We start from the raw sequence: 26,971 nt of genomic DNA, 5'->3' as shown, positions 1-26,971 counted from the left end.
ATTTAAAAGTACACAAAAAGCTCCTAGAGTAATGAAAATAAAAACAAAAATAAACAAATGGGATCTAATTAAACGTGAAAGCTTCTGCACAGCAAAGGAAACTATAAACAAAACAAAAAGACAACCCACAGAATGGGAGAAAATATTTGCAAACAAAGCAACCAACAAGGGATTAATCTCCAAAATATAGAAACAGCTCATGCAGCTCTATGTCAAAAAAGCAAACAATCCAATCAAAAAATGGGCAGAAGATCTAAATAGACGTTTCTCCAAAGACCTACAGATGGCAGAGAGGCACATGAAAAGATGCTCAACATCACTAATTATCGGAGAAATGCAAATCAAAACTACAGTGAGGTACCACCTCACACTGGTCAGAATGGCCATGATCAAAAAGTCTACAAACAATAAATGCTAGAAAGGGTGTGGAGAAAAGAGAACCCTCCTAACACTGTTGGTGGGAATGTAAATTGGTACAGCCAGTATGGAGAACAGTATGGAGGTTCCTTAAAAAAACTAAAAATAGAACTACCATATGATCCAGCAATCCCACTCCTGGGCATATATGAGAAGAAAACCATACTTCAAAAGGATACATGCACCCCAATGTTCATTGTAGCACTATTTACAATAGCCAGGACATGGAGGGGACTTCCCTGGTAGTCCAGTGGTTAAGACGCCACACTTCCATTGCAGGGGGCACAGATGCAATCCCTGGCCAGGGAACTAAGATTCCCACAGGCCTTGTGGTGCAGACACACACACACACACACACACACACACACACACAAGACATGGAGGCAAACTAAATATCCATCAACAGATGAATGGATAAAGAAGATGTTTATATGTGTGTGTGTGTGTGTGTACAAATACAATGGGGTATTACTCAGCCATTAAAAAAAAGAATGAAATAATGTCATTTACAGCAACATGGATGGACCTAGAGAGTATCATACTAAGTAAAGTCAGACAGAGAAAGACAAATATCATATGATATCACTCATATGTGGAATCTAATTTAAAAAACAATACAAATGAACTTATTTACAAAACAAAAAGACTTACAGATATTGAAAACAAACTTATGGTGATCAAAGGGGAAATGTGAGGGGGAGGGATAAATCAGGAGCTTGGGATGAACACACACACTACTATATATAAGACAGATAACCAACAAGGACCTACTGTATAGCACAGGGAACTCCACTCAATATTCTGTGATAACCTATATGAGAAAAGAATCTAAAAAAGAATGAATATATGTATATGTAAAAAAATAAATAAAAGTACACAAAAAGATTCCTCTTCTGGGAATTCCCTGGTGGTCCAGTGGTAAGGACTCCACCTCTGGGCTTCCACTGTAGGGGCATGGGTTCTATCCCTGGTCAGGGAACTAAGATACCACATGCCGCGATCCCGCATGCTGTGAGGGGTGGCCAAAAAAAAATTAAAAAACGATTCGTCTTCTAAGGTGTATTTTAGACAAGTCAAATCCTATGTTCAACAAGTACTAATAAACCCTTCACTTAGGCCTCAGTACCTGGGACTAACTTTATCAGCCCAAAACCGTCATATTAACCCAAAGGAACCAACTAGTTAGACCAGTAACTAAAGAACTACTTTGACAACTAATTACTTTAATATAAAATAAGAATTCGTTACTTGTATAAACTACAATCCAGAAAACCACACAAAACAGCTCCAGAAACCAAATGGATCTGGGCCAAATTCCATGTCCCAACAGCTTGTTTCTATCAGCATTCACATTTACTGAGAGAAAACAGAGCCAACTTAACACTTTCGAAAGTCATTAGACCTGCCATCAGACAGAACTATACAGAATATATTTACATACCACGAATAACATCCTCAATTGTAAATGTATTCAAAGCACAACAGTTAAACATCTTCCATAGCATTTTTTTTTATTTTACCAGTTTAATGATTAATATAATTTAGAGGCAAGAGTTTCCTTGTTCAGCAAAACAAGCAGCACTGCCCCTTCTTCTGGTAGGATAAATGATGAATATGTTTGTCCCTTGGCAGCAGGATGACTTTTATTTTCCAGTTGGAAGGCATTTCCTCAGCCAGGACAGTGACAGCAGACATTAGTTGCTAAGTAGCTTAAGGACCCTGTTTGACACAGCTTTTGCTAGACTCTGTATTCCATATGTCTGCCACCATTGCCAAAAAGGAAACTGGTTTATTTAAGACACATGCGACAGACACTAGCCAAATCCACACTGCACTGACCAGTGAGGCGGCCACCTCTAACTGGAGGACACTGTCACATACCAGGCAAAACTTTAGTTTTTTTCCAGTACTACTGGGTGGTGTCGACAGCTCTAGAGGAATGAATGGGCTATGATGCCTTTTTTAAAATTATGAGTAGCATGTCAGAATAAAAGAGAAATATAAGTGCAAAAGAAGAACGTTTAACAAAGACAATAGGAATTTAGAGAGTTTGTACCCAGCTATTAAATATTATTCCTAAGACCCAGAGAGTTACATATTTTAAATAAGTACTACGAGGGCCATTGTTAGTCTTCATTGTGGATTTTTGAAAACAGAAAAGAGCACCCCTTCCTCCAGGCCAGTGCAACTCAGACCAAGGGCCTTACTCGTAACTGATGGCCTTCTTAACTGCACAGCGCAGCCCTGGCCCCAATTCATTCCCTCACCTCGTGGGCTACCATCCCCTGAAAGCCATGTGCAATGGTCCCAGTGCCAGATGCAACTAATTCACACAGGAACTACACGCAATCTCTAACTTCTCAGCTCTTCACGAACCTCAACCATTTCCAAACTCGTGCCACTGGAAGGAGGAAACTTTTTTTTTTTTAAATAGAAAGGATGATTACAACATATGTCTGGTTATTTTTCTAAATGCTAACAGCCAGGATAATTTGGGAAAGTGTGATGACACTTAAGAGCCAGAGGCAAAACTATTTTGAGGCAGAAGAATCCAAATTTACCAGCACCCCCTTGACTAAATCAGTGAGGATGCAAGACCACAGGACTGGCACTTTCAATTAGATCCAAAGTATACTTTTTCACACTGGAAAAGGTGGCTAAGTAAAATAAAAGAGGTGAGGGAGCTAGAGTGTAAAAATGTTAGGTACGCGGGTGAGTTTTTTGTTTGTTTGTTTGCTTTTTTGCGGTACGTGGACCTCTCACTGTTGTGGCCTCTCCCGTTGCAGAGCACAGGCTCCGGACGCGCAGGCTCAGCGGCCATGGCTCACGGGCCCAGCCGCTCCGCAGCATGTGGGATCTTCCTGGACCGGGGCATGAACCCGTGTTCCCTGCATCGGCAGGCGGACTCTCAACCACTGCACCACCAGGGAAGCCCAACGGGTGAGTTTTTGATATCAACTACATATACTTCAATCTATTGCTCTAACATAAAACCTACCAAAGATTCTGTATGCAAAACTGAACCATCTACACTCTAGTTTCTGATCAACAACAACTTGGCCTTTTTAGAAACAGAAATGGGCTTCTGGATTAAAAAGCATACCATAATAGTATTCTTAATAATTCCAAGAAAACCTACAAATAAGAACCAGATCAACATAAAAAAAACTCAGCTCCTCTGAGGTATTAACATACTAGCCTTACCAGCTCTGATCACTTGGGCAAGAGCAAGCAAAAATCAATGCAAATAAAATCAAGTCTGAACATCTGAAGCCAACGAAGCACAAAACAGATGGCCTTGTTTCTCAGGTCAGGCTTTATATCTCCAGGACCAAAGAGAAGTAAGTGAGTTAATAACCAGCTGTCCTAACTGGGCTTCCTGACCTTAGGGCATTACTTAACCACTATGATGACACAGTGAATTACAAAGACTAAATGGGCATATGAGCAGACAGGGAGCTCTGCAGGGCTCCCTGCCTAAATGAAGGGCATTAAGAATCACTTCATATTAAGCAAAAGCAAAGCAGCTGCTAAGGTCAAAGAGCTTTGAAAAATATACAGAAAGCAGTGTGATACTATTAAGTTAAAGGGGGTGGGGGAAGGCTCCACGTTAACAATTTGATTTTGTTTTAAAATGAAAATATTTGACCAATGAAGTTACTTCTCCCTCTATGTTCAGACCTAGTGATATCACGTACAATCATCAATGCAAAACTGTATAAAACATGGATGAAACCTATCCTTTGTCTCAAATCTCCAACCCCTGCTTAATAACATTAAGAAATAATCATCATAATATATCCTAAATGATCATCTTTAGAAGATGAAAAACTAGAACTTCTCCAGTTTCCTGGCCCAACTGAAAGAATTCTGAATGCAAGCCAATATACTCAAAGATACACTGTACCCTACACAGCATGGCAGAGATTTCAAGTAACAATTTTTAATCAATTTCTGAACATTCATTTAGGGCAAGGGCTCAAACAGACCAGGGTTCAAAGTCTGGCTTTGCCATTTAATGGGTTTTGCCATTTAGTGGGTTACTTTTGGCAGTTAGCTTACTTTCTTCATTTAAAAAAACAGAAATGACATCTATCTGATAGGGTGGTTATGAGGATTAAAATAGATAATTTGTGTAACATATGCTGCGAGGTACACAGAGAGCACTCAATAAGGCCATTTATTTAATTAAAGGAGATTTGGTTATCTTAAATGATACATGACCACCATTTAAGATCCACAAGTCCCTGGAAGCTTGGAAAGAGAGCCCTCAAACAGAGGTCTATAAACAGAAGGAAACATTATACCAAACCAAGGTAAGGGAAACAAACACCTCAGCAGCAAGACAAAGGCACTCTTAACAATGAACTTCAGGGACTTCTCTAGCGGTCCAGTGGTTAAGACTCCATGCTCCCAGTACAGAGGGCACAGGTTTGATCCCTGATTGGGGAACTAAGTTCACGCATGCCGCAAGATGAGGTCAAAAATTAAAACAAACAAACCAAAAAAAACAATGAACTTCATTCAGTGAAGGATAGTCCTCATGCGAAGGAAGCTGCTCAGAAGTGAAAGTCTGGTAGCCATGTCAATAGACACTAAAGGCGGATTCTTTATAACTAAAGAACAAACGATACTTAAATGGTTCTCAAAACTGAAAAGACAAGGTGTATTCAGTAGAACAAGATGAAGTCATTTTAAGATGGTAAAAACTGGAGGCTTCTATGAAAAAGTCTTTTATTATTTTATTTATTTATTAATTAATTTATTTAATTTATTTATTTTTGGTTGTGTTGGGTCTTCGTTGCTGCGTGCAGGCTTTCTCTAGTTGTGGTGAATGGGGGCTACTCTTTGTTGCAGTGCACGGGCTTCTCATTGCGGTGGCTTCTCTTGTTGCAGAGCATGGGCTCTAGGCGCACGGGCTTTGGTAGCTGTGGTTCACGGGCTCTAGAGCGCCGGCTCAGTAGTTGCGCACAGGCTTAGTTGCTCCACGGCATGTGGGATCTTCCCAGATCAGGGCTCGAACCCGTGTCCCCTGCATTGGCAGGCGGATTCTTAACCACTGTGCCATCAGGGAAGCCCAAGGAAGTCTTTTATAATGCATTTAAAAAAAAGATATATTCTATTTACTAACAGACATCTGAATGTCCAAGTAGTTTTGCCTCTAACTCTATGGATTTTAATTGGGAGTCTCTCAAATTTTCAAGGTAACGTATATCCCAGTCTAAGGCAATTGGTAGAACAAAGATGCTTCATTACGAGTACCACTTACCTACTGCTTAACCAGCCCATCTTTGTCAAAAAGACCTAAAGTCTCTAATCATTTTCTTTCAAAATATATATTTTAAATCGTGCTATTTAGACATTTAAAAAATAAGCTTATAGATATGTCTATTAAACCGGTCTCCCATCAGAAAGCAAATAAGATAACAAAAGCAAAAAAACACTGTATCATTTGTACTTAATTATATTAGATGTCTAAGTTGTTTTATCTGGAAAATGGCATTTATATACAATATAATAGCAACCTCTGCATTGGACAACTTCTGCTACAAAAGAGGAGAAGAAATATAAACAACTAGAGTTTCACCAAACCAAGTATTATTCATCAGTTTCCTATCATTCATTTAACATACTAATTTAGTACGATACCAATAAACAAAACATAAAAATCCCTGCTTTCATGGAGCTTACTTTCTAATGGAAGAAGAAACCTAGTAGGCTATTTTTCGGGAACAAATTCTATTTTGATTGATTTTAGTAAAAGCTTACTAAGATAATATTAAAACTAAATAGTATGGATTTTAACTGACATAACATTCTAAATAACAGCACTTTATCTTGAAGGACCTCCACTTAGCCTGCAGCTAAAACTAATTGGTGCCTAACGGGTTTTTTTTTTTTTTTTTTTTTTGCGTTACGCGGGCCTCTCACTGTTGTGGCCTCTCCTGTTGCGGAGCACAGGCTCCGGACGCACAGGCTCAGCAGCCATGGCTCACGGGCCCAGCGGCTCCGTGGCATGTGGGATCGTCCTGGACCGGGGCATGAACCTGTGTCCCCTGCATCGGCAGGCGGACTCTCAACCACTGCGCCACCAGGGAAGCCCCCTAACAGTTTTTTGTATGATCACATTTAACCATTACACCAACTTTATGTGGTTATTATATTTTCCAGAAGAAAACGAGGCTTCATTAACTTGCCCAAGAGCACACAGTTAGTGGCAGAAGCAGAATTCTTAACCACTAACCAATTAGTCCCATTCATTCATTCAATTAACATTTACTGGGGGCCTTCCACTGAATAAAAATGATGGGAGACTCTGAAGATACAGGATGTCTGCCCTCACCTAGCTTACATGTTAGTACAGGAGACCAAAAACAAACAAGTAAACAAACAGATATACAAAACATATTAAGTATCAAGAAGAAAAGAAACACAGGAAAGTTGAAGAGAAAAGGATGTCAGTGAAGACCTCTCTGAAGAAGTCACATTGAGCCCAGACTGGAAGGATAAAGAAAGAACTAGCTATGAACAAAGGAAGGAAGGATGAACATTCCAGGAAACTGCATTGGCAAAATCTCTGAGCAGAAATAACCTCAGCACTGAACTAAGAACTGAAAGGAGGCTGGTATGGCCAGAACATGGTCTGCAAGTGAGAGAATGCCTTTCTCTCTTTGACCAACATTTCACCTCACTACTAAAGGCCAAATCACAGAGCGCCTTACAGGCAGGGGGAACCATAATTTACTATCCAAACTGGATCATTTTTGACAGTAAAAGGGAGCTCTATTAATAAGATTATGCTAAGACAATAACCAAGATGGTCAAAAGCAGACTAGGACAGATGGTCATCCTACTTACAGGACTTGGAAAATAGCATGGTTTTTACTATATAATGCAATGAGAACCATTTAAAGAGTTTTAAGCAGGGGAGTGACATGATCTAATATATATATGTTAAGAAAATCACTCCTAATATTTTATATGAAAAAAATCTTTTAAGGAACAGATTGAAGGGGGGTAAGAATGGACATAGGAAGCCCAGTTAAAAGGCTGGTGCTGTTTTGAGTATGAGATGCTATCTGGACTAGGCTGGTAGCAGTAAAGAGGAAATAGAATCAGCAGGTTTGCTGATAGTTCGGCTGGAGAGGTGAGAGGGAGAAATGAAGAACAAATCCTAGTTTTCTGGCTTTGGCAGCTATATGGATGGCACTACTATTTTGAAAAGGGAAAGACTGCCTTTTAAGAATCTCTTTTTTCTCTGGACTCAACAGGGCATTGACTTAGAGACAATGTGTATACTGGACCTTTTTTCAAATCCAGGTCAAGTCCAAGAGCTCATGGTAGGTACTGCAGAGTGAGGACCATATAAAACATTACTTATAGTCTTGCTACTGCCTCTGCAGGCCCAATTCTTTCTCACAAACATCAGAAGAATCAAAGTCCTCAGCTAAGTGCACTAATTCTTAGAACCTTAAGTATATTTTAAATCACATAACCTCTACCCAAATCTAATTCCTCCCGATGTAATATGATAAAATTCATTAGATTTAAAAACACTTTTATGAGCTATAGCACCTGGTTCAGGAAATTCAAAACAAAGAAGTGATAGTGAGCTACAGTAACATATTAAAGTGATCTATAAAATGTTAACAAACTACTCTGATATATTAAACTTTTTAAAGTATGGCTACTCTATTGGACAGTGCTGATACCGAACATTTCTGTTTCACAGAAAGATCCATTAGTGCTATTCTAGAGTCTCTAATATGGAAGACTATTAATGGGAAATCATATATAACTAAACAATAGCTTCTCCCAAGCCACGTGGATATCTGGCCGATTTCCAAAAATACCCACTGGATTATCTAAAGCCTGTTAGATATTTTAAAGCAGTCATATTCTATCATATAACACAGAAGCTAATGCATTTAGAGGAAATCAGGTAGCAGGAGTGCTCAGGATTAAAACAACCCACATGCTACCTTTATGGGGTACTTCTGGTAGAAGAGTAAATATGAGCCTTAGCAGCATAGTGGGAGTGCTGGATTGAAACAAACAAGATGCTTTTGGCTTCACCCACATTATCCTAACCTGGTGACAAACCCCTCCTAGTAATGGCTGAGAACCTGTTTAACGCTTGGTTGTTAAGATACCCGCTAATGTTGGGCTCTAGTGAGTTAACATTTGCACATACCAGACAGGATGTTAACATGAGGTTGGCAGATGACCTACTCTCACTCCTACGTTATAGGCTTAGGAGGTTTTCAAGATGTGCAAATCAAGGTGGGTTATGGATGATTCACTCTGTTCAACACCAGCGGGGAAGAGGCCAAGGCCATCAATCAGATCTGAGATAAGGGAAATATTTTGGTCTAATTGTCTATTTTTATAGGGCTTATGCTTTGCTCCAAAAATATATAGGTAAGAACCAGGATATATATATATTTTTAAATCAAATAAACATACTGGTAAAGCTTTTAATTGCTTCTCTACCCACTGGAATCAGAACTTCCTTCATTAAAATGAAATTTTAATACGGGGGGATAAGGGCATTTGAAAGGGACAGAATCGTGAAAGTCTACTGCCTGGTAATATTAAAATGAATACTTCCGGGCTTCCCTGGTGGCACAGTGGTTGAGAGTCCGCCTGCTGATGCAGGGGACACGGGTTCGTGCCCCGGTCTGGGAAGATCCCACATGCCACAGAGCGGCTGGGCCAGTGAGCCATGGCCGCTGAGCCTGTGCGTCTGGAGCCTGTGCTCCACAACGAGAGAGGCCACAACAGTGAGAGGCCCGCGTATTGAAAAAAAAAAAAAAGAATACTTCCCATTCACTGATGCTCTACAAGGGAAGAAGAAGAAGAAAATGTAACAGCAATTTGAGACCCTACCATATATTGCACAATACCAGGTTCTTTCACATGCTTTATTCCACTGATTCCTCACAACCTGAGAGATGGGTATTTTTATCCCCATTTTACAAATGAGGAAAGCTAGACCTAACAGGTCAAACTTTTTTTTTTTTTTTGCCCACACCACGCAGCTTGTGGGATCTTAGTTTCCCAACCAGGGATCGAACCTGGGCCCTTGGAAGTGAAAGTGCAGAGTCCTAACCAGTGCACCACCGGGAAATTCCCCAAACTATTGTCTAAAATTCACATACTTGGTAAGAAATACAATCTACTAAGCCAATGCTTCTCCAAGTGTGGTCTATAAATTGTTATTCGTATGCAAGTTTTGATCAAATCGAACAGTGAAGTTAAACATAGCAAGTTTTTGCCTCTACAAGTTTACTCATTCACTTGCAGATGCTTAAAATTTCCCTGGAGTGGTCCTATTTGTATTTAAACATGTCTATCAGAAAATATGTCCAATAGATACAGTTTGCTCATCCTAGAGATATGTTCTAAGTTTTGCAGAAAAACAGCAGTTTAGCATTTTCTTCTCCCCCTGTAATTGCTTGTACAATAGAGAAGGTTGGGGCATAACAGCAAATGTATATGGAGTTTATTTTGCTAAGTCATTTATATTTATCAAGCTTATCATTAATTTTGGAATTGACAATATGCTTGTCAATAACTCTGGGTGACCAAATATTGCCATATATATATATATATATATATATATATGAATTTTAAAAGGGAAATTTCCAATATAGTCAAGAGTTATATGAGGAACTATTCATGGGAAAATAACTTCTCAAAACAAATTAGCAATGTTAAGAAATTTTTAAGAAAAAATTTCCGAAGCTAGAGATTTTTCACACAGGAATTAGGCCTCCACGTGTCTATCGGATCAAGTGCAGAGCACAAGGGGATCATTTGGTGAATGATCTCACCTCTAAGTATAACCCATTTTTCATGTTTATATATCTATTAAAAAAAAACACTGAAAATCATACTCTTTGCAGAGACATAAATGGGTGTATATTTTGTAAACCTACCGTTTTTCAGCAATTCAGTTTAATATGATGTTAATAATTACCATATAAGTAAACTTCTTGGATGGTAATTCAAGTCACTTCCATTTCTTTTTTTACTGTTTCCTCTACTTCAACCTTTTCTTTTGTTAAGTCTTAATATCTTGCCCAAATATAATTAAAATAAAGTAACACTAAAAGCATTTTAACTGCCAATGAGTAATGAAACTTGTGAAAACTTGCAGGTACAAAGGAGTGCATGAGAAAAATGAATATGCATTCAGACACATAATTGTTTCCCAACAGGTTTGTTCAAGTTCACAATTAAAAAAACTGAACAGAACTTTAAAAAGTTAGTTGTAAAAATGTCTATTTTAAGTGTCTTTCTAGGAGCTTGTTCAGTTAGAACAGTTTTAAACACTGATCATGACATTCTTTACCCACTGCTGTGCAAAATTCTACTGTAGCAGACAACTTCTGCAAAATGCCCAAGAAGAAATATTATCCTTTTAATAACTCTTTATTATGAAGATAGAAAGTTTAAAGACTTTGGAAATACAGATATAAAGGCTCTATGTTTCAGAAATCATCTGGGTATACTATACATACATGAGATTAATGCATTTTAGAAAATTTCTCTCTTCACATATGTGTGAATTTTAAAATATAATCATGTATTAGAAAGCACATACATGTATATACATGTTAATTTAAATATATTTAAGTTAATTATGCTGAACATATTGAGGGACAGGGAAAGATGTAAAAGTGGATAGTCTCAGACTTCAAGAAAATATTAGCAGATACTTACAATATGCAAAAGTTTTAACACGTCCACAAACCTGTAAAAAACAGCAATGAGACATGTTTTAAATGAGTCAATGGGGAAACAAATAGTCTTCTGAATTGGAAACTGGATACCTACACTTTCTCTGAGCTCATGATCTCCTTGGCAATATGATGGACTTTACTTTTCATCCCAGTATCTTCACCCTGTGATAAGAGTGCATTAAGAAAACATGAACTCATAAAAGGATAATGAAGATCAGCTTGGAGCTAGTTAGACGTACATTCAAGCTCTGATACTTATAGGTTTCAATTAGAACACATTTCATACTATATAATGTCTCAGATGGCAAACGTGGAGGTTTAGATGTGGTTATTAAACCACGATACACGATTTGCTGAGAGCAATCGGTAATCCTCACCACTATCAACAGTGGACTGATAGACTGCCCCAGGAGCCCCAGAGCCCTGGTGGGGCATACTGTCCAATGGTTCAAAACTGAAGCCACATTCTGCAGCCACTGAAGCCTACAGATATCCCATGATGTGAGTTCCTGGGGTGCACACAAGTAATTTAAGATTAGGAAAGATTCAATAGGCATGTATAAGAGCACTTCACCCTTAGTAAAGCCACTCTAAATCAGGCAACCTAAGTGCCATCTGAAAAGTGCTCTTCACAGTCTATACCACACACAGGCCAACAGCCACAGGCACTCTCAACTTACTTAAAATCCCTTTTAGAAATATGCTCTTACAGTCAAGCCAGTTTTATTCTAAAGAGCTGAAAAGAATATATTTTAATATGTATTGTATGGTGTGAAAATTAAAAGCTCTAGCAGGGACAAAAAATGTACACTTTTGAAAAAAAGAGAGGTGATTATGAATGAGGTCTCAATATTTATGAGAGATTATTGTTGTAGTTGTTTTCATTTAAACACTGATAGAGCTGGCTTTGACTCCAGGGCAGCAGAGGAAAGGAGAAGAGTTTCTCTCCATTTCTATTCTGGTGAAAGATCTGAACACTACATTTACAGAGTGAAGGGCAAGAGAGTAAACAAGGAACAAGCAGTCATAAAATTTCAGGTACTACATGTAAGGTGAAAATTATGACTGCTGCCATTAGAAGGAAAGTGCACTGATGTTTCTGTTGAAGAAATGTCAGATCTGGTTTTAGAAAGAGGCCTCTACATTCATGCTGGCATTGACAATACCAGGACCCAGTTATTTTGTGCTGCACAGAGTGCAGTTGGACAAGGCAATGTCACAATAAGGGTAAAAAGTGACCATGACAGTCCAGTAGTCAGTCACTAATAAAATGACAGGAAAAAAATAATGGTAGTGACTAATTCTTATTTATTTATTTAGGAAGTGAACTCTCAGATTATCTCAAAGTTTTACCCAATGTTTAAGTCTCTAAAAATAATAATAGTAACAGTGTGAAATAGTCTTCTTTTCTAAACTGAAATCATGGCTAGGATGCTAGCACATCTGCTTACCTGAGCATCAAGGAAAGGACTACCTTCTTTTTTTTCTTTTTCTTTTTTTTGTATCCATTTGCTTCCTCACACTGTCAGTCTTTCCCCATCCCCACCAGGATAGAACAGCGCTGCGTGTGGTGGCCACGGGGGTGTCCCCGCTCAGACAGCCCGTCAAGGGAACCTGCTGCAGGGAGCCAGGCTGACCGAGAGCCTCTAGCTGTTGCACATTCAGAGTCACCACAGCAAGAACATCAGGCCACGAGTCCCGCAGGCTGCCCCCAGCAAGGTTGACCAGGAAAGGGTACTAGAGCCAGGCCCCCCTGCCTGATGCAGACCCCTTAGCAGCCTGATCAAGACTTTCTCAGAACTGCCTTGGCCTGAGGCTGCTCCCCACCCAGTCCCTCCTCCCCTCTCTCCTAGCAGAGGCCACACCTGCAGGGAAGTCAAAGGCTTTTCCTACCACTCCTGCTTCCTCCCTCCCTCTCTCCCTCTTTCCCCTCAAGGCAATTGCCCCAGTAAGTCTCCTGCAAGTCCTGCTGCTGGTCTAACCTTCTTGGCATCTATGCCTAGAACACTGTAGGCAGTCAACAATTACTGTGTGAACGAACAAACCTCTAGAAAGAGTGAGGCTGTGGAAAGTACATGAACTGTAAGTTGCAAGGATAGAAGTTTCGGTTTCTGCTCTGCCATACGTTATTTGTAACCTTAGGAAAGTTTCTGAGACCTGAGCCACAGCTTCATCATCTGTAAAATGAAGATAATACCACCTCTGGCAAGGGTTGTCAGGAGGATTAAACGAAATAGTTTACCTAAGTTCCCTAACAAAAGGTCTCATGAACAACTGTGAGCTCATTCTGCTCCTACCATTTAATGTAGCTACTTCTAAGAATCCTTTGCCTTTCCCCTTCACCAAACTAAATACAGCCCCAAATAATCCTTTACACCCACTAGTGAATCCCTTGTCCAATTGAGCCTAACTGATGAATAAACTTTATTTTCATTCTTGACTTGCCTAGGAGAGGCTTAGTGTTTATTTTACTAGATTTTAGAAAGTGAAATCTCATTAGAGATAGGTATCTTAATACTCTGAAACTTAAGCTATTTCCCTAAAGCTTTAAGTAAAACATGCTTTAAAACAAACACACCAATATAAAATCTGAAACTGCAGTTCAGTATCAACTTCTTATGCCTGAGATTTTTAGAGCCACTTTAAAAAATTTTTTAGGGGGACTTCCCTGGTGGTCCAGTGGTTAAGAATCCACCTTCCAATGCAGGGGACATGGGTTCCATCCCTGGTGGGAACTAAGATCCCACATGGTGCAGGGCAATGAAGCCCCAGCACCGCAACTAGAAAGCCGACCTTGTGCCTCAACTACAGAGCCCACGTGCTCTGGAGCTTGCACACGGCAACTAGAGAGGAGCCCACGCACCGCAAGGAAAGATCCCACGTGCCACAGCTAAGACCTGACACAGCCAAAAATAAATAAATAAATAAATTTTTTTAGGACTTCCCTGGCAGTCCAGCGGTTAAGACTCCGTGCTTCCATTGCAGGGTACACAGGATCCATCCCTGGTCGGGAGCTAAGATCCCACATGCTGTGTGGCCTGGCTCAGCCAAAGAAAAAAAAATTTTTTTTTAAAGTCTGTAGCCTTCTGGATTATGGTGTTTTCCAAGAAGATCCAGCACACAGTGACTTTGTGTAGATTTCAATGTAGCAGTTTTTAGAGAAAGACTTAAGCATGATAATGTATGCACTTGAATGTGCATCCTATTGTAAAAAGCCTCCAAGTGGATAAACTAAATTATTAGCGGTAGTCACTCACAGCGGGGGGGGGGGGGGGGGGGGGGGAGGGCTGGATTAGGAGGTGTGAGGATGAGGGAATCTTTTGTATGCTTCAGTTTTTACAGGATTGGCTACATAAGTTGCAGGTCTGATGCAAAGTGAAATGTAGGCATCTTGTTCAAAATTATTAAGCATATCAAGATTGTGACAGTAGAGCATTAAACGAAGTGAGGGCCCTGTGTGACTGTACAGGTTGCTGGCTCATGACGCTGCCCCCAAGCCTTTATAATTTTTATTAACCTAATTTTTTATTGAGGTAGAGTTGATTTACAATATTATATTAGCTTCAGGTGTACAACATAGTGATTCAAAAATTTTATAGATTATACTCAATTTAAAGGAATTATAAAATATTGGCTATATCCCCTGTGCTGTGCAATATATCCTTGTAGCTTATTTATTTTGTACATAGTAGTTTGTGCCTCTTAATCCCCTACCCCTATCTTGCCTTACTTCATTATCTGCAAAAAAAATTGTTTTTACCTGTTTCCAGAATTTCAGTGTCAGAACCAATGTATAAAAATAGATGCAGTTTAATGAAAGGATGCTCAACATCACTAAGCATTAGAGAAATGCAAATCAAAACTACAATGAGGTATCACCTCACACCAGTCAGAATGGCCATCATCAAAAAATCTACAAACAATAAATGCTGGAGAGGGTGTGGAGAAAAGGGAAGCCTCTTGCACTGTTGGTGGGAATGTAAATTGATACAGCCACTATGGAGAACAGTATGGAGGTTCCTTAAAAAACTAAAAATAGAATTATCATATGACCTAGCCATCCCACTACTGGGCATATACCCTGAGAAAACCATAATTCAAAAAGAGTCATATACTACAATGTTCACTGCAGCACTATTTACAATAGCCAGGACACGGAAGCAACCTAAGTGTCCATCCAACAGATGAATGGATAAAGAAGATGTGGCACATATATACAATGGAATATAACTCAGCCATAAAAAGAAATGAAATTGAGTTGTTTGTAGTGAGGTGGATGGACCTAGAGCTTGTCATACAGAGTGAAGTAAGTCAGAAAGAGAAAAACAAATACCGTATGCTAAAACATATATGGAATCTGAAAAAAAAAAAAGATTCTGAAGAACGTAGGGGCAGGACAGGAATAAAGATGCAGATGTAAAGAATGGACTTGAGGACACGGGGAGGGGGAAGGGTAAGCTGGGACGAAGTGAGAGAGTGGCATGGACATATATACACTACCAAATGTAAAATAGCTAGTGGGAAGCAGCCGCATAGCACAGGGAGATCAGCTCAGTGCTCTGTGTCCACCTAGAGGGGTGGGATAGGGAAGGTGGGAGGGAGATGCAAGAGGGAGGAGATATGGGAACATATGTATATGTATAAGCTGATTCACTTTGTTATACAGCAGAAACTAACACACCATTGTAAAGCAATTATACTCCAATAAAGATGTTAAGAAAAAGTTATTATTAAAAAGAAACAGATGCAGTTTAACAATGAATGAAGCTCTTCTGAAAATTACAGTTTAATGATTTTTTAAAGTATGTCTGTTTATGTTCTGTATACATTAAAACACTTTTATTAACTCAAAGCATTGGTGACATTTAAATGAGTAAATAGGAAGAGGATTCCTCAAGGTTTTACACCATGCTAAAATTTAGGTTTTTTAAATTATAATCATTTCTATGCTCATAAGAAGTCACACAGATATAGATATAAAATATAAGAACTTTATTTTTAGATTTCTTTTTTTAGCGTATCACAAACCACTGAATCAAACATGGTAGTAGAAGTCCTGGAAGTGAAGGAGATGAAACACAAGGAATATATAAAGTGAGAATTGGACCAAGAGCAGAATCCCAAAGAACACCCATTTAAAACAGGGATTTGCCAAGCTTCAAAGTTGATTATTAGCAGAGTTAGGACGAGAACACAGATTTCCCAGTATCTATCCAAGAAATCCTATTACACACTGAATCTCTCTTCATTATCTACTGCTAATCACTGCTACACATATACCCACGTATATCTCCTCTCCTCTCCCCTCAAGATTTTACAAATCCAAACATTCTGCAATCTTTGGTTTAAATCTTTTTATGAAACAAATTATTATATATAACATTAAAGTTCCCCTCCTTCTCCAGGAGTAAACACTAACGTCACAGTGTGCATTTGTTGCTTCCATGTTTTCATATTTTACTACAGAAGCATTTACATACAATATCAAGAAATCCTAACCCTCCATCAGAATATAAGTATTGTCATCCAAAAAATATTCAAAGTAAGCTATGAAATCAACTACTTACAAAAATAATCTTTTTTTTTTTTTTTTTTGGCCGTGCCACGCATCATGCGGGATCTTAGTTTCTTGACCAGGGATTGAACCCGTGCGCCTGCATTGGAAGCATGCAGTCTTAACCACTCGACCGCCAGGGAAGTCCCCAAAAATAATCTTTAAAGAACAATCAGTTATTAATTCAGTGTGAGTAATAGTCTGGTCTAATTAGCCTTGCTACTTGACTTTAGCTCCCAAACTCTATTTTTTAAAGGGACAATTAGATAGATGAATTTGACCCCTATCCCCCATTCATTCCTCTTTTCTAAGACAGGTTGTTGAATGATTGTTACTAACAGGTTGGATAAATTCTGCTCAACTGAACAACTCCATTCACTTACCTTTTAAATGACATGTAGATAACATTCCTCAGGAAGCGGTCCTAAGCACAGCCTTATCTTAAAGACCATGTATCAGTCATGCACTAATAACCATGGCTATGTATGCCATACACGTATACACACACAGATAACTGTTATTTTGAAAAATATTTTAGCAAATCAATGCTTTCTAACTATTATAATGATTTCTCTATGTCGTCTGTAGCTAGGAAGGAAGTTTAAGATTTGTAAAATACAGTATGCCTTTTAAAAATTAGACAGCCAGAAGAAATGCATTAAAAATTAAAAACAGAAACCTAAACCACCGAAAGAACTGAAGCCTTGGTACTGCACGCTCCATTTTCAAATGATGTGAGGTCCCTTAAAGGTCAAGAGGAGGTTTTATTACTAGCTTTAAATAAATCTAGGCACACTACAGGTGCTGAAACATTTAATAAGTAGAACCACTTAAAATGTATATCAGCTCTATACAAAATTTTCAAGTAGATGTACTTTATTTTTGGCATCTACCTTTTATTTCCTTTCCTCTTTTTATCACTCTCCCCTTGTTAAGACTCTACTCTGAAACTTTTTTTTCCCCCCTCTTCAGGACCTTGCTCTGCCGGGGCCTGGGTTAAAGAGAATTGTGCAGAGTGACTCTATAATAATGTTATCCCTAGGCAGATATTATAGCAGGGGACAACAATACTTTAACTTAGGAGAACAACTATGGTGGGCCTGAGATTCCTCATCTGTAAAATTAGAGTGTTGAACTTTCAACCTTAAAATTCTGATATTTAAACATTAAATATCTCAGATCTCAGGTGTTGCATGGCAACTCAGTGAGACAAAGGGTGACAGTGATTCAGAGGCAGCACTGAGAGTGGTGACTATATAGTATGTGTTTCTTTTCTAGAAGCTGAGATTATAAATTTTGGGGAAAAAAATGGTAGGTACTGGCATAAAGACAGATGTGTAGATCAATAGGAAAAAAATTGAGAGAAGTAAACCCTTAAATTTATGGTCAATGGATTTTTTTTAATTTCTTTTTTTAATGTATTTATTTATTTATTTGGTTGCCCCGGGTCTTAGTTGCGGCTTGCAGGCTCGTTAGTTGTGGCATGTGAACTCTTAGTTGTGGCATGCATGTGGGATCTAGTTCCCCAACCAGGGATCGAACTTTGGCCCCCTGCATTGGAAGCACAGAGTCTTAACCACTGCGCCACCAGGGAAGTCCCTGGTCAATGGATTTTTGACAAAGTTGTCAAGGCAATTCAATGGAAAGATAGTTGGGGTTTTTTTCTTTATTTTCAACAAATGGTTGAACATTGCTGGAACAACTGGATATCCACAAGCAAAAAGATGAATTTATACTTTACCTGACACCATATACAAAAATTAACTGAAAATTTATCATAGAGTTAAATGTAAGACCTAAAGTTATAAAGCTTCTAGAAGAAAATCTTTGTGACTTTGGTTTAGGCTAACAGTTTTTAGATACAACACCAAAATCATGATCCATTAAAAAAAATATATTGATAGACTGAATGTCATATGTTAAAATTTTTTATGCTTCAAAAGATACCATAAAGAAAATAAAAACAGGGCTTCCCTGGTGGCACAGTGGTTGAGAGTCCACCTGCCAATGCAGGGGACACGGGTTCGTGCCCCGGTCCGGGAAGATCCCACATGCTGCAGAGCGGCTAGGCCCGTGAGCCATGGCCGCTGAGCCTGCACGTCCGGAGCCTGTGCTCCGCAACGGGAGAGGCCACAACAGTGAGAGGCCCGCGTACCGCAAAAATAAACTAAAATAAAATAAAAAGATATGCCATAGGTGAGAAAAAATACTTGTAAATCATGAATTTTGTATCCAGAATACATAAAAATTCTTATAATTCAATAAAACTCTGTTAAAAATGGGTAAAAGAGGTGAATAGACATTTCACTAAAGAAGATATAAGAAGAGCCAATAAGTATATGAAAGATGTTTAACATAATTAGTCATCAGGGAAATGCATTAAAACCACAATGAGATATCACTTCATACCCACAGAATGGTATAATCAGAATTCAGAAAATAGCGAGCATTGGTGAGGATATGGAGAAACTGGAACCTCACGGTAGCCCTTACTCACATATTGTGATTTAGGGTTTTAGCTGTCTCCTAATATCACTGAAGGCAGAGTTTATATTTCTTATCCTCCTTGTTATTCTGAGATCATGCCCAAAAGGAAGAATGTACCATTTTTACTCCATCATTTAAAAATCTGACGTTAGTAATTCAATATCCATAATTTGATAGCAAGGTTAGTAGTAGAAAACAGCTCCACCGTCAGCTAATTCACTGCTCTACAGCTGTCTGAAAACATTACTGATCACTGAAACCACCAGGCAGCTCTTAAATTTCAGATTCCTAGGTAACTGTCTTGGAAATTCTGATTTCGTAGTTCTGAAACGGGGCATGAAAGTAGATGTTAGAAGAGGAGATTAAAGATAAATAAGAAATAGCTCCAGCCTTCAAGAAGTGAACAAGGGATCAAACCATGTATACAAATAACTATACATAAGGACAACTATGAAATGTGCTGATATCTTGAAGGAGGGAAGGATCATAATCAGCAAGTGGTGTAATCATAATCAGGAAAAGATTCATAAGAAATAAAGCATTTTAGGGGCAGGACAGGAATAAAGACGCAGATGTAGAGAATGGACTTGAGGACATGGGGAGGGGGAAGGGTAAGCTGGGACGAAGTGAGAGAGTGGCACAGCCTTATATACACTACCAAATGTAAAACAGATAGCTAGTGGGAAGCAGCCACCTAGCACAGGGAGATCAGCTCGGTGCTTTGTGACCACCTAGAGGGGTGGGATAGGGAGGGTGGGAGGGAGATGCAAGAGGCAGGAGATATGGGGATATATGTATATGTACAGCTGATTCACTTTGTTATAAAGCAGAAACTAACACACCACTGTAAAGCATTATACTCCAATAAAGATGTTAAAAAAAAAAAAGAATACAGCATTTGATGGCCTTCAGTCACTCGTTGCTACGTACTGTATATACCTACTGACCAAAGCCAGAAACCTGGATTCTACCTTCTTCTCCACACTCTATGATCACAATTAAGTTATCAAGCCCTGTTGATTTGTGCTTCTGAATATTTTATTAATCCTTTCCTCTCCTTCCATATTGCCTCCTTATTTCTTGCCTACATTACTGCAGTAACCTAGGAAGTGGCTTCCTTGCTCTAGATTTACCCCACTGTAACCCATTCTCTCCACTGCCACCAGAGGTACTAGCTCTAAAATGCAAATATAATCACATTAGTTCTCAGGTTGAGCTACATTAGCAGCTCCCTATCACCTATGGGCAACAAAGACTGAACTTTCTTTGCTATGTTTAGAAGACACTCCACATTGTGTCTAGTTATCTTCACTAGTTTCATTCCTACTCCTCCACACTGTGTATCCAGCCAAATTGCAACCACGTTGCAACTCCAAGTGTGCTCTGCCCTTACATGTCTGTCCTTCTGCTTCAACATCCCTCCTCACCACCTCCCCCTCTCCCAAAGATTTCTGCTTGGCATACTTCAACTCATCCTTTAAGGTGACAGGCACTCAAAGGATCCCTCCTTTATGAAGGCTGCCTTGATATTCTCTCCCTACCATCCCCAAATGACAAGATTATTCCCTCTTTTTTTTTTTTTTTAATTTTTTTTGGCCGTACTGCTCAGCATGCAGGATCTTAGTTCCCCAACCAGGGATTGAAACCGCGCCCCTTGCAGTGGAAGTGCAGAGTCTTTAACTGCTGGACTGCCAGGGAAGTCCCAAGATTATTCTCTTATTAGTGGAGAACTTTTAGGGCTTAATCCAGTGGACTGCGTTTAGTTGCTGACACATCTGGATTCTCTCTAGTCTGTGATCTTATTCACCCTTGCCCCCTTCTGTGCAGAGCGCAGCGCCTGGTTCACTATGCACTTAAGATGCCTGAATAAGCAAGTGTACAAGGGTGGCTGCCACCTTCTCAGAATCTAAGACCAGAGCACATTGCTTCTGAATATGTGTTGAGTAACATGAATATGTAAACTGAAACAAACGAAAAGCTCATTATAGCTATTTCATCATGTAAAAGGGTAGGGTGTTGGACTAGATGATTAAGGCCTTTTGCAATTCTAAAATTCTAGGAATCTGTGTATTCTATTGTCTACTTTACGGGCCCGGCCACTCCGCGGCATGTGGGATCTTCCCGGACCAGGGCATGAACCCGTGTCCCCTGCATCAGCAGGCGGACTCTCAACCACTGCGCCGCCAGGGAAGCCCTGTCTACTTTACCTTTTAAAGTAGGAAGACTACAGAGCTAAAGAAGGACAGTCACTATCAGAAAATGATTCAGTGGATTACAATCATTTTCAAAACAGAAAGTCAAAGATAACCAAAACAAAATAAAAAGCTCTATATTAACTTCAACTTGTAAGAACAACGATTCTGACCCAAGTCAAACAATGATGTAAAACTGCGCAAGAGAGGCTTTATTTGGTATCTTAACTTTTCAGTTAATGAAAGTCCTCACTTAAATTACAACGCATTTCAAAGGTGACTACCTGTTAAATAAATGCATCTGCCTAAAGTATACAGTCATGGAAGTTGAAACATGGACCACAAATGAAATTACTTTGTCAAGGCCATAAAATAATTCAAACAAATTCCAAAACAGAACCTTTGATCTGAAATCCAGTTTTATGTTCCGATCTCCTGATAACAGCCCAGACCCAGCTTTGTAAATTCTTAACTCTGTTCTCCTCTTTTCATATTTGTTCACTACAAGTAAAATTCAGTGAAATTTATCCATTACTTTTAAACAGAATTCATAAAAGGCCTCTGCTATATTACCCAAGAGTTCTACTAAAAAGCAAAAAACTGAACAACCAGATCCGCCTGAGAAACATCTCCTTATCATTAAATTATCCCCAAAATGAGGTGACACATGATTAACTTCTAAAAAACAATATTCTCTTAGGTTTTCGCCTCTCTTTGTGAGTGTATATATCAGATGAGCTATTTTACAAAGAAAATTTGGGGGTAAAAAAGGCAGGGAAGTCAATATTTAGGAGGGGTGAACAGTGGTGATATTCTAACCACAATGAAGCAGAATGAATAGATCTCATTTTTAAACAATCATTTATTAAGCACTGAAAGTAAAGACCAAAAAATATAAAACTAAAAACTTGGAGAAAAAAAAAAAATTAGCATGGCTATTCACCCCCACCCCAAACATGTTCCATCAACATCAGTCAGATTCTGGGGACTTCCCTGGTGGTCCAGTGGCTAAGACTCTGTGCTCCCAATGCAGGGGGCCCGGGTTCAATTCCTGGTCAGGGAACTAGATCCTGCATGCCGCAACTAGGAGCCTACATGCCACAACAAAAGATCCCGCAGGCTGCAACTAAAGATCCCGCAGGGTGCAACTAAAAGATCCATGCGCCACAACTAAAGTTCCCGCATGCCTCAACTAAAGATCCCACGTGCTGCAACTAAGACCAGGCGCAGCCAAATAAATAAATAAATATTTAAAAACAAACAAACAAAAAAAATCATTCAGATTCTGGGACTTACACCAAGTTATTAGCAGAGACAGATTTTGGTTAAAAACCTCACTTCAGGAGGTTCCAAGGCAAGTTACTTGCACAAGGCAAGTTATAAACTCCTTTTCTTCATGTGAAAAGGAGAAAAACAGTACATATGTTAGATCTATATCCTAGGATGATTTTGAAGATTCAATGTAATAACCTGCACATAGATAAGCACAGACACACAGGTGTGGTGCAGGGGTAATTTTCTTCCTTTAATGGTGGTACTTTTATCTTTCCAGGAATAACTTTTTGAACATCAGCTTGCTTTTCCTTCACAAAGTTAAGACAAGGGCACAGCAGCACATCTTCTTTCTTTTCTCCTCCTACTAAGACTGAGTCTGGCACTTTCATGACGGAATGTTACTGGCATCTAGACACATATCAGTAATATGCCCATTATATGTCCATGGAATATAGTACCTGTTATGGTTTGAATTATGTCCCTCCAAAATAAATGTTCAAGTCTTAACCCCCAGGACCTCAGAATGTGACCTTATTTGGAAACAGGGCTGTTTCAGATGTAATCAGTAAGTTAAAATGAGGTCATATTGGACTATGGTGGGCACCTAATCTAATCTGATTGTTGTCCTTACAAGAAGAGGAGACACAGACACACACACACGTGAAGGGAGCACACCACGTGACGATGGAGGCAGAGACTGAAGTGCTGTGGCTATAAGCCAAGGAACTCCAAGGACTGCCGGCAAACTACAAGGAAGAGGAAAGAAAAGATTCTCCCTTACAGGATTCAGAGAGAGCATGGCCTTGCCGACATGCTGATTTTGGAATTCTGATCTCCAGAGCTGTTAAACAATATATTTCTGTTTTCAAGCCACTCGGTTTGTGGTAGTTTGTGACGACTTCCCTAGGAAACTAATACAACCTACCACAAACACAATTATAGAAGTATATTATACATGTTTTTTTTTTAATTAATTAATTTATTTATTTTTGCCTGCATTAGGTCTTCGTTGCTGTGCAAGGGCTTTCTCTAGTTGCAGCGAGCAAGGGCTACTCTTGGTTGTGGTGTGCAGGCTTCTCGTTGCAGTGGCTTCTCTTATTGCGGAGCACGGGTTCTAGGGTGCATGGGCTTCAGTAGTTGTGGCACGCAGGCTCAGTAGTTGTGGCTCGTGGGCTCTAGAGTGCAGACTCAGTAGTTGTGGTGCACGGGCTTAGTTGCTCTGCGGCATGTGGGATCTTCCCGGACCAGGGCTCGAACCCGTGTCCCCTGCATTGGCAGGCAGATTCTTAACCACTGCGCCACCAGGGAAGCCCTATACATGTTTAATGTGCATAAACTTTCTTGACTTACGAAGTGTTTTGGCAACTATTATCCTGTTTGAGCCTCAGAACAACATTACAGTCCCATTGTATAAACTGAGAAATTGAAAATCAAAGAAGTTACAACAGAAGGTCTCTTCCTATGCTTCTACGCCAAAGACGACTTCTTTTAGAAACTGCTATCACCTTCTTTCCTTGAGTTATTTGTTGGCTAAAGCCACATTTGTGGCCCATCCTGGGCTGATGTACATAGGACTACATGATATGCATGACTCTGTACTAATCTTCCACTTAGCACTATCATTTTCCCTTTATCAGGATTTTTAATTTTCTTTAATACCTTTATTGAGATATAATTTGCATTCCATACAATATATTTTTGCTCTTCTAAAATGTATAATTCAATGGTTTTTAATATATTCAGGGTTGTGCAACCATCACTGCAATCTAACTTCAGAACATTTAGAACAGGGATTTTATGCCTATCATGTTAATAAATATTACTTCTGAGTTACCAACAACATACTTGTTTATCTTCCAGCAGGTCAGGCTCCCCTTTACTAGAAGCAGAGCTGACATTGTCTTCATCAGAACTGTTGATGACTTCCTCTTCATCTGAAGGAAGGTCACTAAGATGAAGGTCCAGATCATTGGGTCCCTCCTGGGATGCTCCAGAACTGCTGCAATAGAGAGCATCTCATTAGTCACCTTTGAGAACAAGGAATGCTACCAGAAACAAACTATGTGATGTAAGCAAGGCACATCTAAGGGATTTGGAGGGATAAAAAGAGTCAGATCAACAAAACTCTCCCTTCCCTTTCCCTATCTCAGTTGTCCAAAACCCAAATTACTTTTGGGTTTAAAATGGATCATCTTGAAAAACATGCATTTTTACAAAAAACTAGTGAATGTAACATAAAAGAAGCAGACTCACAGATACAGAGAACAAACTAGTGGTTACTAGTGGCAGGGGACAGGTACAATATATTGGGTGTAAAATAGACTCAAATGTATTATACAACACGTGGAATATAGCCAAATGTTTTGTAGTAACTGTAGATGGAAAGTGACCTTTAAAAATTATATAAATTTTAAAAATTAAAAAAAACAACATGTATTTCTGTGATAGGAAGGTGGGTAAGGAGCAAGTTTCCCAGCTGCCCCCAACCTATCCCTTAACTCTAGACAATCAGGTCTCTACTAGCACAAACCAAAAAGCCTCACAGGAGGTGAGCTGGGTTACCAACCATGTTCATGTTCCAACATTAGAAGAGGTGCTGCTTCTTTGGGCCTCAGTGGTTTACTTTTGTTTTTTTTTAAAGCAAGTAACAAATCTACAAGGACTGGGAGGTAATGATGATGATCATAATGTACTATTGTGGACATGTGCCCATGCCCATCTCTCTGGTTATCACCAATTGCCTTTCATGTAACCACATCACAAGACATGGGAAGGAATGAGGATGGGCACAAATTCTCCAGTTTACTCTAGACCTGCTAAATCAGAAACCCTAGAGGTGCAGGACCCCTAAGTGATACAGGCTAAAGTTTGAAAACCCCTGTACCAGGCCATTTACCAACTGCTTCTCGCCACCCTGTCATCAACAACATTTCTCAGATCTAACATTTTTTCGATCTCTTGAATCTAAAAGCCACTGTTGCAGTCCAATCTGTGGGGGGAAATTCCATAGGAAAGTTCCCAAGAAAGGCAACAGAAATAATTCTTTCTAGCTTTAGTTGTAAAGAGTCAGGAACAAGTTGCCTGTAGCAACTGCTTTCCTGTCTGCAGTCAACAAGAATACCTGCAGAGGACTTCCCTGGTGGCGCCGTGGTTAATAATCCGCCTGCCAATGCAGGGGACACAGGTTTGCGCCTGGGCCGGGAAGCTCCCACATGCTGTGGAGCAACGAAGCCCATGTGCCACAACTACTGAGCCTCTGTTCTACAGCCCGTGAGCCACAACTACTGAGCCCACGTGCCACAACTGCTGAAGCCCACGTGCCTAGAGCCCGTGCTCCACAACAAAAGAAGCCACGACAATGAGAAGCCCGCACACTGCAACGAAGAGTAGCCCCCGCTCGCCGAAACTAGAGAAAGCCCGTTGGCGGCAACAAAGACCCAAGGCAGCCAAAAATAAAGAAAGAAAGAATACCTGCAGAATAGAAGAGTCAGGAAAAGATCCACAGAAAATCGTCAGGGGAAATACTCAGGCAGAATAAAGAGACAGTTGCATTTCACTCTAGCAGGTTCCTTTCTCAGGTCATGGGCAGGTCACTCAACTGCCAAGCTTCCTACAAGTTATGAGAATTTCTACTGGGAATCTTAAAAGCTGAAGATAAATTTTCTTGCAGTTCCTGATTACACATTGTAGGATACAGACTTGCCTCAGAAGCCATTCCTGGAGCCTGACAGTTACACAAACTAGTTGGATGGAGGCAGAATGCCAAAAGGAACACTTCCTTCTGGTAAAGATGGGGTTTCCTATTACTCAGTGGCTGAGGGCCTCAGGGAATCATATCACAACCTCAATTAGGTGGGTGCATATCTTATCATAGCTCCCCATGACACGGAGAAGACTCACCCCTGGGGTGGGGTTGGGGGGGGTGGAGAACAGAAGCTTTCTAGTCAAATCACTGGCAAGATTCGCTTGTCTCTGGGTTCAGGGATAGGAGCCCAACCCAGCTGGGAAATTAGTTGATTTAGATGACTGACAGTAAATGAGAGTTAGGATGTACAGACTGCAGGATCCATCCATATAAATAGAAGAAAATACACCTTCAACCTGTTTTTATCTTAATTCTTTATCTCTTCAACTCTAAAGAGATACTCTGAAACTCTGCTACTCAAAACATATTCAATCTATTAGCAGCTTCAGCATCACCAGGAAACTTTTTAGAAAAATAAAACCTCAGTCCCTGTCCCACCCCACTGAATCAGAATCTGGTTGTAACAAAACCCCAGTAATTTGATTTTTTGGAT

The 26,971-nt window shown here is 39.6% G+C and overlaps 1 protein-coding gene across 1 annotated transcript in view; it reads right to left on the bottom strand.

The window, feature by feature from the left end:
- FGD6 (FYVE, RhoGEF and PH domain containing 6) overlaps positions 1 to 26,971 on the bottom strand; it is a 108,917-nt gene that overhangs the window by 45,588 nt on the left and 36,358 nt on the right. The window contains exons 3-5 of the mRNA XM_030856370.3: positions 24,519 to 24,672; positions 11,260 to 11,327; positions 11,146 to 11,176 (exon numbers count right to left, since the gene is read on the bottom strand). Coding sequence (XP_030712230.1) covers positions 11,146 to 11,176; positions 11,260 to 11,327; positions 24,519 to 24,672 — 253 coding nt within the window. The remainder of the gene's footprint in view (positions 1 to 11,145; positions 11,177 to 11,259; positions 11,328 to 24,518; positions 24,673 to 26,971) is intronic.

Source organism: Globicephala melas, chromosome 10 (assembly GCF_963455315.2).
Source record: "Globicephala melas chromosome 10, mGloMel1.2, whole genome shotgun sequence".
Lineage (NCBI taxonomy): Eukaryota > Metazoa > Chordata > Mammalia > Artiodactyla > Delphinidae > Globicephala > Globicephala melas.
Note: the sequence above shows the minus strand (reverse complement) of the source record. Positions and strands in the feature narration are given on the sequence as shown.